This window comes from Peromyscus eremicus, chromosome 6, assembly GCF_949786415.1.
Source record: "Peromyscus eremicus chromosome 6, PerEre_H2_v1, whole genome shotgun sequence".
NCBI lineage: Eukaryota > Metazoa > Chordata > Mammalia > Rodentia > Cricetidae > Peromyscus > Peromyscus eremicus.
The window spans coordinates 12034229-12046778 of NC_081421.1; the positions used below are offsets into that span (position 1 = coordinate 12034229).

Consider the following 12550-nt stretch of genomic DNA (forward strand, 5'->3'; position numbering starts at 1 on the left):
GAGGGAAGCCACAGGTCACTATGGTACCCAGTCAGAGGATGCGGAGGGAAGCCACAGGTCACTATGGTACCCAGTCAGAGGATGCGGAGGGAAGCCACAGGTCACTATGGTACCCAGTCAGAGGATGCGGAGGGAAGCCACAGGTCACTATGGTACCCAGTCAGAGGATGCGGAGGGAAGCCACAGGTCACTGTGGTACCCAGTCAGAGGATGCGGAGGGAAGCCACAGGTCACTATGGTACCAAGTCAGAGGATGCGGAGGGAAGCCACAGGTCACTATGGTACCAAGTCAGAGGATGCGGAGGGAAGCCACAGGTCACTATGGTACCAAGTCAGAGGATGCGGAGGGAAGCCACAGGTCACTATGGTACCAAGTCAGAGGATGCCCTATCGTCTACCCAGGAAGCAGTGTCTGAGGAGAGACAGAACCCTGTCTTCACTGCAGTCAGACTCAACGCACGTGTCCATCTACCAAGAAAGCACCCAGCCCACCCTAACACAGAGGAAAGGACAGTGAGGAAGGGCGGTCCCCGCCTCTGCTCCTCTGTGGACTCGTGGGCACTCGGCATCCACATCAACAAGGCTGACCATCAGTACAGCACATCCCGTCTGGCAGCCAGGGCTGCTCAGCTGCTTCCCTCTCCAACCTTATCCTCAGCCACTCATCTGAGGGTGCACCAGGAAGCCCTGACCTTGGCGTGAGCAGGCCCTGCCGTACGTCAGGCACAGCACGAGCCTGAATCTGTAGGCTGTCCTCCATGTACACAGCACAGCCAAGGGCTCACTCCCTCACTCAAGACAGGAAGCTTTCTGGTGCTGCTAAGCACGGATCACACTGCACGCCTGCTGGCTTTTCAGGCTGACAGTCTCTTTGACAAACCTTGTCTTAGGAAAACGTGAGGTAGGGTCTCAATAAAGAAGTCCACTCCTCTGGTTGTCATTTTTCAATACTGGCCTTCCCCCAGGATGTCACTCCTAACTTCTACAGGCCCATCAAGCAACACCCCGGCTATGTACGGTACGCAAAGATCACAGGACATAAGGTCCCAAGACACAGAGCCCCTGGACCTGGACATAAGCCTAGTACCACCCACCCCAAGGGAAAGGTGTTCAAAGTTAAAGCCAAGCCTCCATACCCTCACAATGCAAGTTTGGGAAAACAGAGTCCAGCTAAGCTGTACAAAGAAAAAACATGCAATTTTGCCAAAGAAAAGAAATGAGACTGGGAAAGGAGATGAGAAAAGGCACCTTCATTCCTACAGACCTGGAGAGGCTCTGGCCCAGAGCTCAGGTGCCGGAGCAGACAAGGGCAGAGGAACTGGTAACCCGAGTGCTGTACACAGGCCGAGCGAGCACAGTGCGTCCTGCTGCTCGGAGGACTCCGTCACATTCCTAGGCTGAAGTAACAGCCATACAGTATGGACATCAAAAAGATCCAGTTGCAATTACAGGGGCAACTCAGGATTTAATAAGAGAAGTAAATACAGTAGCAGAGATGTTCCAATGCTATAAAAATGAAGTGAGCACTGAGGGCCGGAATGGGCACAAGGCCCACGGCATCTCCCACACCCGCCCACAGAACTGATCCTGGAACAGGCCTCTTCCATCACCAAGAAACTCCTCTGTGTCCGAGGGCAGCCTGGGAAGGGCCCTGAGAAACACCTGTCACTGCGGCCGTCACACCATAAGCCAACTGAGGTCATCCCACAAACAACGTGACAGATGTCAACAGTAGTTTCCCACAATTCTCCCCTGAAGACCAATGACAGGCTGACACACCTGAATTTGACTCCTCAGAGTCTAGTGAAGGTTGTAGAGAAAACAGACCTCAGGATGTCGGGACCCCAACGAACTAAGGCCAGCAGGGAGATTCCTCTAAAAACAGTTTTAGCAGGGAAAATGAACAACAAAATGTGGGGCACCAGGGAAACATAAAATGTGAAACAAATTGGGAAAGAGGGGGAAAGCCTAAGCATAATCCCCAAAACAAAACTTCCAGAATTACATTGGGTTGTTGGCCAAATAAGCCACAAATTCATGGCTAAAACTAACTTGAGGCTGGCAAGGACTTGGCAGCAGCTGAACCCGCTCATCTCCTGGCCAGAGGAAAAGTTGGTGGAAGCCAGCGAAGATGGAACAGGAAAGGAAAAAAGAATACAATTAATAATAATAGCTAACATTTACTGCTCACTATCTACGTGCCACATGCTTTGCATGTATGAGCCTACATGTGTTAGCCCACTTATTCCTCTGGAGACTCCAAAGAGGCACGCATCTGCTTCTCATCATCTTCCTGGGGTATAAAGTGGGGCACAGAGGTTAAGTAACTTGCCCAGACCTGCACAGCATGAGGCAGACACGTGGGCAGCAGGTGTGCATGTACACATACGTACAGCACACATGAGCAAGGCAAGCAAGCATTCAGAAGTACCTCAGAAGGCTTTGGATCTTCATTTCTAGAGCAGGTGCTCCTCCCGTGCTGGGATCGAGAATGCTGGGACCACGTCGTTGACAAGCCTATGGAAACAAAGAGCCAAACAGGAACCATTAAAAAAAGCCACGCAGGGTCAGTGTTTCAGTGGTGATGTGCTAGCTGCCGAAGCATGAGGACCTGAGTCCAGATCCCCAGCACTCAAGGAAAAAGCTGCCGTGGTGGTGTGTGCAAGCGGGTCCAGCCAGCCAGTCTAGCTGCAACGCTGAGCTTCAGGCTTAGTGAAGGATCTTGCCTCAAAAGGAAGGTAGAAAGCAGAGGAAGCCATCCCATCATCAACCTCTGCCTCCACATCTGTCCACACAGATGAGCATATCCTCACAAGTATGCACACACAGAGCACACATACAAGGAAAAACTGCAGGTCAAGGAGGCATAAGGGGGGGGGGGTTCTACCCCCACAGTAAACCTCCAGTGACAACCTGCAATGCCGTCTCCTGGCCTCACAGTTCCTTCCTGTCATTTCCAAACACACCTAAGGCAGTCAGTCACAGCCGGCTCCTTCCTGTGTGCGGGGTGCTCTGCCTCACGTACAGCACCACAGCACGCTCCAGAGGTGGGGGCTGTACCACACTGGTACAGCAAACTAGCAAACATTCCCTAAGTCTTCAGCAAAGTGTCCAATGCCAGGATCACTGGGCTCAAGCTAAGGCCATGCCCAAAACATAAAAAAAAAGTCTCCACAAGGCCTAGAAATTTAGCATTCCCTAAAGAGCAGAGAACCTCCACAGCTTTAACATCATCTACTGCGCCTCTCTCCGGAAATGCTCCAACCCCTCCAGTGTGGAAACCCAGTATTCCTAAGTGCCACCCAGACTGAGCAGACTGAGCATTCTGGGGCCTGAAACTTCTCTGTAACACTGAGAGCTCCTCCTGCCTGAAATATCCACCTTCCTTCCTTCCCAGGGTCCTTCTTCTCTGGGTTTCTCCATTTCCAAACAGCTCCTATGTAGCTGAGTCTCTAACGAGAAGACCCAGGCAAGCCTGTGAGAGCTACCTTCTTAGACTAAGTTCCCTCTGGACTCACTGCAGACCCAGTATCACCCTGGTGGTACACATCAACTTCTCAATCAGTCTAAGGTCTGCCAACTCTGCAACATAAAAACCAAGTCCAGGCTCCGCTTGAACTACTTCGATCTCTTCTATCCCTCCTGAGATGAATCCACTACCTTTTCTACTTGAGGTCAGAAACCCACAAGTTATCTGAACTGTCCTCCTTCCTGCTCAGAACACAGCTAGTCAATGGCCACGTCCTAAGCCAACCTTCCAGTGGCTCAGAACACTCGCTCCTCCGGCCCACCCCACCACTGCCACTGCTTCCTACTTGTCTGTCAGGTGGACAAGCACAGTGGCCTCTGTTCCGTGGGCACACACTGCAGCCAGAACAGAAACAGCGATCCCAGCCTCCTCCACTTTCTGCCTAACTTGCTGATAACTCCTTTCAGCCTTCTGTCTGTAACTCCAACATCCGGGCACAGAACAGCTATCTACCTTATCATTTCTCAGAAAGTGGCAAAACCCCACAATGTTCAAAAACAAAAGCCGAAGAAGGCCACCATTTTACCAGCAAAATCACCTGTCACTCAAGCCCTTATCGCCGCAGAATCGACAGGCACAGAGCCAGACTTCGGACAGATCCTGCACACTTGCCTCTCATCCAGTTCTTTTTTTTTTTTTTTTTTTTTTTTGGTTTTTCGAGACAGGGTTTCTCTGTGTAGCTTTGCACCTTTCCTGGAACTCACTTGGTAGCCCAGGTTGGCCTCGAACTCACAGAGATCCGCACCTGGCTCTGCCTCCCGAGTGCTGGGATTAAAGGCGTGCGCCACCACCGCCCGGCCTCATCCAGTTCTTAATGCTTACAACTAACAGAGATTGTGGGCTCTGGCAAGGAAGGCCTCTGAGCTACCCTTGAGTAGCAGTTGGAGGCCGTTTATTAAGGCATCTAGCTGTTGTCACTTCTGTGGAATGAAGTCCTTATAGGTGACTTGTGACATTCCTGTGACTGTTCAGAAGACTCTCTGGTTGAGCAGGAAGTGGGGAGCAGAAGCGGGGCTGGTGGGTAGCCTAGTGCACAGTGCTTGCCTAGCATTCTCCAGGCCCTAGGCTCCAGTCCCAACTCCACAGCAATAATGGTACTCAGATTCAAAATGAATGGGAACACACACACACACACACAAAAAAAACAAAACAAAACAAAACAAAACAAAAACAAAAAACAGTAGAGCACACTGGCAATGAGGCAGACTGCAGAAATTCTAAGTCTGCTCATCACAGAGAAAGAAGTGCCTGGGTGGTTGTTCCTCAAGTCCACAGAGGACTCCCTGTGGGCCAGGGCCTTCCTCTAGCACATGGATCATACACCTTCCCACTCACAACCCTAAGTATATACAGGTGTATAAAATAGGCATAAAAAAAATCAAACATTTACCAACTATAAACTAAAGAAATTCAGCTTAAAGACACCCATTAGTATACATCTTTTTCTCTATTTATTGACTAAAGCAAATTTGCATACTAGTAAAATGAATATGCTACTTTTTATGTAAAGAATTAAATTTTGGTTGAATATTTGGTATGCCCCAACACTGAGAATCTACATTTTCAGTTTGATCAATATTTTGATTTTTTTATTTCCCTTTCTTTTACTTTTCTGTCATTGCACATTTAAAAACCTTTTACTGTTGCCAAATGTTTCATGGCCCCACATTAAGTTCCTTGTGGGGTGACAACTCACTGATTAGGGGCTGGAGAGATGGCTCAGGGGTTAAGAACACTTGATGTTCTTGCAGGACCCAGGTTCAATTCCCAGCACCCACATGATGGGTCATAACCATCTGGAACTCCAGTTCCAGGGGCTTTGATGTCCTCTTCTCGCAGGCATACATGTAGTACACAGACAAAATAACCATACAAATAAAATAAACACTTAAAGAAAAACATTTTAAAGAACCCACGATTCACTGTTTAGGAAGCCACACCCTAGTAGGTCCACAGACTGTAAAGAGGGGAGGGAGCACATGTATGCGTGGGATTCCTAGAAGGTCCAAGAGATGGGCAGAGACTGATGGTCTCTTCAGCTGTTCTGAGTGGTTCTGGGGTGGAGCCCAGGCCCTGGATGTGGGGCAAGTACTTGAGCCCAGCCTAAACCCTTGACTTTAAATGACTCTGGAAAGAGTTATACATCGGGAATAGAACAAAAGCAAAACTTTAAAAAGAATCATTCCTTTGTTGTACTTTAAACATGGTTGTAAGACAGGAAGTGAAGAGTCCCTAGGCTTCCAGAGTTGAAGGGGATGAACTATTTGTCCATTCTTGGGTTTCATGGTCCTCGGTGTCTTCTCGGGATGTAGGGACCCCTCCCAAGCCGTCCAAGCTTCCACTGACGGTTGTCATTGTGTGGGCTCAGAACGCAATGATACCAGGAAACTGCAGACCTTGAAAATCTGCTTGTACCACATTTTCTTAAAAGACACCCAAGGCTGCTACAAGCCTGGTATCCCCTATCAACAAGAAGTAACTCCAGCCTGATACTCCATTTTCAGCAGTTGGACCCTCTTACTGTATCTGGTGTCAATCAATATCATACAAGAATAAGAACAAGAAATGTACTATCCTATAAAACTTATTTGCAGAAGGGAAGACTGAAAAATAATTTAATTCAAATTATCAGTGACACAATATTTTCAGTAGCTCACAATACAACATACAATACAACTAAAAACCAGTAGTTCTCACCCCTCGTCAAGGAAACATCTCTTTGCAACAGAGACCACGACAGAAAACCACAACCAATCAAAATGCAGAGCTGTGGAGCCCAATCCTAACTGATAAATCCATAATTCCAGCACCTAAGCCTCAGGGAACACTGTAGGAAAGAGGGCAGAGACTGTAGGAGAGAGAGAGGACAGAGACGGTAGGAGAGAGAGAGGACAGAGACTGTAGGAGAGAGAGAGGACAGAGACGGTAGGAGAGAGAGAGGACAGAGACGGTAGGAGAGAGAGAGGGCAGAGACTGTAGGAGAGAGAGAGGGCAGAGACTGTAGGAGAGAGAGAGGACAGAGACTGTAGGAGAGAGGGAGGGCAGAGACTGTAGGAGAGAGAGAGGACAGAGACGGTAGGAGAGAGAGAGGGCAGAGACTGTAGGAGAGAGAGAGGACAGAGACTGTAGGAGAGAGAGAGGGCAGAGACTGTAGGAGAGAGAGAGGACAGAGACTGTAGGAGAGAGGGAGGGCAGAGACTGTAGGAGAGAGAGAGGACAGAGACTGTAGGAGAGAGAGAGGGCAGAGACTGTAGGAGAGAGAGAGGACAGAGACTGTAGGAGAGAGAGAGGACAGAGACTGTAGGAGAGAGGGCAGAGACTGTAGGAGAGAGAGGACCAGGGAGTTCGCCCTGAGATTGTCTCCTGTGTTACACATGACAATCTAAACATGAGCTGAACACGGACAAGAGACATGCCAAAGTGGATGGGGAAAGAGCAGGAGGCCTCAACCCCAGACGAGGATTTGCAGGTAACTAGGGAATTTATAGAGCAGTAGAAACAGGCTTCCCCAGCGAAGAGTACACCAACTGAGTATCCTATACCAAATGGTCAGCCCTGCAAAGTTCATATTATAAAGACTGAGCTGGCTATGTTTGTACACTTAGAAATACACACACACACACACACACACACACACACACACACACACACACACACGAACAATAAAGAAAAGGCAGCGGGGAGCAGGGGTACACAGGCAGGTTGGAGGAAAGACAAGGGAAAGGACAAATGATGTAAATATATTATGATCCCCAAAAATAAAAATAAACCCAGAAACAACCCAAAAATCCACCACCAGACTGTAAAGGGATAAATTATGACACATCCCTTCAATGAAACACTAGTCAGCAATAAAAAGGAACACATTATAAGCAGATGGGTGAGAAACACTTGCTTCACGTTCCACGGATGAATACTGAAATAATTACCCAGAGTGAAAGGAGCCAGACCAGGAAGGGTACATCGTACTGATGTGAAGTCCAGGAAAAGGAAGTCTCATCTATACTGACAGCAGATCAGTGGCTGCCTGGGGCAGAGTTGGAGGGACAGATTATTTTGATTTTGATGACATAATTCATGTAAACATGGCTAAATCTCTCAAAGTACACACTTAAAATATGTGCAGCTTGCTGTACATAAATTACCCATCAGGAAACTATGAGAAAGCAATCACCACTAACACAGCACACCATTCTCAGTAAGAAAGACTCCAGCCACCTTCCACACAGACATCCTGGACTTGGCTAGGGACCCCAGTGAACCTCCCTGCCCCAGTATCTCTGCTTGAGGCCTCTTCCTTCTGACCTTCCTGTTCAACACAAGTCGCTGTTTCACAGACAGAGAATATGCAAGCACAAGGCACAGAGTTTGTAAGAGTCCAACTCAGTCTACACACACACACACACACACACACAGAGAGAGAGAGAGAGAGAGAGAGAGAGAGAGAGAGAGAGAGAGAGAGAGAGAGAGAGAGAGCGCGAGCATATCCTCAGTAAATAGATTTTTGAAAAGCAGATAAATGGTCTACTTAAAGTGTCATTCAGGAGAGGCACTGGGTGTTGCTCCATGGAAACTATCACAGAAAAAGCCTAGAGCTGAAGTGGCAGGTGCAGGGACACACTCCTGTTTGACCTAATACAAAAATGTTTCTGAGCTCCTAGAAAATGAGACACCATTCGGCAGCAGGTCCTGAGGAACGCCTGTCCATCCACCACTTTCTGAAAGTCCAAAGGACTCAAGCCACTACCTGGCTAGTATTACAGCAGCAGCCTCCCCTGGGCCCTCCAGGCCTGGGGTGGGTTTGATGATACTGATGAAGGTATCATCAGGACGCTCCTACAATACTCCCAAAGCAACAGCAGCTCTGGAGCTGGGTATGTGGTACTCTGCTGTCCTAGCAACACGGGACTAAAGCAGGAGGGTCTGAAGCTCCAGGCCAGCTTGGGTGGGGTAGCAAAACCCAGTCTCAAAAACCTAGAAAGAGCCGGGCAGTGGTGGCGCACGCCTTTAATCCCAGCACTTGGGGGGCAGAGGCAGGCGGATATCTGTGAGTTCGAGACCAGCCTGGTCTCCAAAGCGAGCTCCAGGAAAGGCACAAAGCTGCACAGAGAAACTCTGTCTCGAAAAACAAAACAACAACAACAAAAAAAAAAACTAGAAAGAGTAATAGTAATTACTACATTCCTCACTAATTAAATGGTTATGGCATAAAATACTTTTCAGAAGGGGGTGTGTCAACCAGGAAATGAGAAGCCTCAAAGTCTGCAGGTAACTCATGCTACAGCCAAGACAGGGCATTTGCCAAACCCTGCAGTGACTTCGCTGAGCCGGTGTCCAACAGCTGACCGCTGAAACATCTTCACCCCTACCATCACTGCACTGGGGAGATGCGGTCAGGAGGATCAGGAGTTCAAGGTCATCCTCCTTACACAGAGTTTGAGGGCAGCATGAGACCCAGTCTCAAAATAAAGACACAGTAAGTCAACTTTGGTTCCCTTTTCTGCTTGCCTTCAGCAAGAAGTAATGATCTTGACAATAACATCTAAAATGATGGCCACCCCCGGTAAGTAAGTGATTCCTTTTTTTTTTTTTTTTTTTTTTTTGGAGCTGAGGATTGAACCCAGGGCCCTCTACCACTGAGCTAAATCCCCAACCCAAGTAAGTTATTCCTAAAGCTAAGTCCTCTCTAGTGGCAAATCTGACTTAAAATCTCTATGTGCACACTGTCCAAGTAAAATCAGTCTGTTAAACTATCTCAGACATTGAAAAGAATGGGAGGGAGAGTCTGTCTTTTTAACTATCCCCAGCTTCCACCAGGACAGAACATTTGGGGCCAGCACAGTTACAAAAGGCTCCAAGATCACAGCAGGCAGTGGGCCCTGCCCAGGCAGGCACCAAGCCCCTTCTGCTCCTGCCAGACACCACCAGCACACCCCTTTGAAACATTAAAAATAGCCCTGCTGGCCTGCCCTAGAGATAAAATAAGGGGAAAGCCTCAGGAGTAATCTAATGCACATTGCATGCCACCCCCCCCAGTTTTAGATCAGTTGAGTGTAATAAGCTGTTCCGGCTGTGAGTTAGGCCCTACCACCACCACCAAAAATAAAAGGTAGCAGAAGATTACACTGTGCAAGAAAGGTTCTGGAACCAGAGACTGTTCACACCACCGTAAAACAGACTATTAAAAGCCCTCCCCACCAACCCGACGGTGACTCTCCATGTCTGAGACATGCTTCTGCCCTTACACGTAAACCAACTTAACATGTAACACAGGTCTAGCAATCAATACTGATGCCATGGCCAGTGTCACGGCACCAGGCTGCAGACCTAGCACCCTGCCCGGGACAAATAAATTCTCAACTGAAATTACACAACAGCATCAGATCAACCTGTTGTCCATGCTGGGAGGAGACCCTAACACCTGCCACAGCTCCTGCAGCCAACCTCCATCATCCAATCTATCCCCACCTTCTGAAAAGCAGGTTTGACAATACTCCTTAAATAGTATTTAACTTTTCTAACTTTATAGGGAAAATATGTAAGGATATAGATCAGAACTACAGTTAGCCTCAGACAACCGATAATATTCCTACCCAAAAGGGGACGTTTTCTTCTAATTAGTCTTTGCAGATAGACTGAAATCTTTAGAAATAAGGAAACTATCTGGTGGACCCTATTTCCACCTTTGTCAGGCTCCTACGGACCAAGGACCCTGGGGGAAGCAGGAAGCTAAGGCCTTGCTTCCCCGGGCCACACCCAGGCCCAGGGTATAACTTCAGACTTTGGCTGGGTTACCAGTCCCAAGAGCCCAGCAATTACAGACACTGCCTACAAACTCCGCAGCACTATCCCATCCAACTGCAGGGATGGGCCTCCAGGGCGGCTGGAGGAAGACCAACAACCCTGACTACAGTGGATGAGGGCTCACTCCTGGCCCAGAAAAGGCCCAGCCATCCCCAACTGTAAATACCACACTGCTATTCCCCTGGGCCAGGCCAGAACACCAAGCGATGGCTCCAGACTCAGAAGCCAGAAGGCCCCAGCTACTCCTGTGGCTGGTGCTATGGCCCCATGCTGACGTCTGCAGCTGCCTCTCCTCCACTTGGACATCCTGCCAAAACCCCAGTCAGGCCTGCAGGCTGGAGAGGCTGGGAGGTGGCCACTGCACAGACCCTTGTTGTAAACAAGAGTGGACATGGAAAGCTATCACAGGTGTGAACCTCCCTGCAGGAGCACAAGATGCCACTACCACCCCCAGACCCCTGAGTGTATACAAGGGGAGGGGTCCCAATGCAATTAATGGCTTAGTGGCAGAGGCCTACATCATGAACTAGCTGCTAGGGAAAGAGGGAAGAAGAGTCCATGGCTGAACTATGCAGATACTGCCGTAGGACCTGGCATTTAGGAAGAGCTACTTGCTCACCACTATCACCATTCACCATAATTACCAAGTCACCAAGCCTGACCAGGCAGTCATAAAGCACCACCAGCTACCATACATTCTGTACTGAACCAACTGTATGGCAAAAGGACAGGTGACCTAGCAAGTGTCATTTCCATTCCCCGCAGCCACCACCAGAGTTCCGTGTGCAGCCAAGAGCTGTGCTTGATAGCATTCTACCTTAACCTCCCAGATGAACAGACAGGAACACAGCAGGAGGAAGGAAATGGCCCATCCCAGCCAAGGTTCGGGCATGGACATTTCTGAGTGTGTGTGTGTGGTGTGTGTGTGTGTGTGTGTGTGTGTGGTGTGTGTGTGGTGTGTAGTGTGTGTGGTGTGTGTGTGTGTGGTGTGTGTGTGTGTGTGGTGTGTAGTGTGTGTGTGTGTGTGTGTGTGTGTGTGCGCGGTGTGTGTGGTGTGTGTGTGTGTGTGTGTGTGTACATGCACAGACACCTGCCACAGCACACGTGTGGAGGTCAGAGGACAAGGTGCAGGGATGGGTTCTCCACTCGGGTCTGAGTGATGGAACATGGGCTACCCACCTTGGCAGCGAACGCCTCGACCACTCTGCCAGCCCTGGACACACTTGCAGGGGGTTTTCTAAATGTAAAAAGACCAACTTTCGAGAAAAAAAAAAAAAGCTTCAGGACAAAATCGTGTCCAAAAGGAGACAGGGGAAGTTTAGGGCACTTTGACAGGTGTCACAGACAGTCAAAGAAAAAAAACACCAAACTTCTGCCAGAAAGTTAAACAGCAGGAGTTGAGGGCCTCACACCCAACTTGGCGTTCCCAAGCTCACACAGGTGGCTTTACCTGCCTGCATGTATGATGGAAACCTCAATGGCCCCCTAGGAAACAAGAGAAAAACCCTCCTTTGGAGACAACCTCCCCTTCACAGTAGCTCCCTTGAGTCTCTCACCCAGCTGTCAGTCACATCTGGCCACAGCTCACCTCCACACACCCCCACCATCACTCTCGCTCCATGTCTTCCCACAGCTACAGCCACAGTTCGGACAGACAGCCAAAATCTGCACGGCTGATTCAGGTTTGTAGCGCGCCCACCTTGTCCACGGCTGCCCACGTGGCCCCCCCAGCAGCAGAACCAAGCTCATGCTGACCGCCTGAGACATCAGGCAGACAAACTACCCTATGTGCCCACAGTTTTTCATCCCTGGGACCTGCCCAAACATCGCCTCCTGCCTGGTTCTTTCCAGACCTCCTCTCTTGAGTTCCTACATACCACTTCTACAGCACGTCATGATAGCTGTGTTCACATCAGAGCTGTTCTTAATGTCTGAGGCAAAGTGCCTAGAAAGCAGGCCTGGCTCCCTTCCCACCTCACAGTACAGCAAGCTTTCTTTCAAGGCTTCCAGAGTTTAATGTGTAATGTCAAACCTAAGCTAATGGGCTAGAGTGCAGGCACTGAGCTAGGTACAAAATTCCCTTCTGCAGTCTGCAGGGAGCGCTTCTCTCGGCAGTCTGTTAGCTCCTCAACACAGACACCAACGTGTGACATTTATTTTGACTGCCTGGAAGCCAACTAACCCCTGGTTCTCAGCTGCACTGTGAAAATCTGAGGT

At 49.1% G+C, this 12550-nt stretch overlaps 1 protein-coding gene across 6 annotated transcripts in view; it reads right to left on the bottom strand.

The window, feature by feature from the left end:
- Jade1 (jade family PHD finger 1) overlaps positions 1 to 12550 on the bottom strand; it is a 66201-nt gene that overhangs the window by 27428 nt on the left and 26223 nt on the right. For all 6 annotated transcript variants that reach the window (XM_059265157.1, XM_059265158.1, XM_059265159.1 and 3 more), the window contains one exon: positions 2432 to 2517. In XM_059265157.1, coding sequence (XP_059121140.1) covers positions 2432 to 2517 — 86 coding nt within the window. The remainder of the gene's footprint in view (positions 1 to 2431; positions 2518 to 12550) is intronic.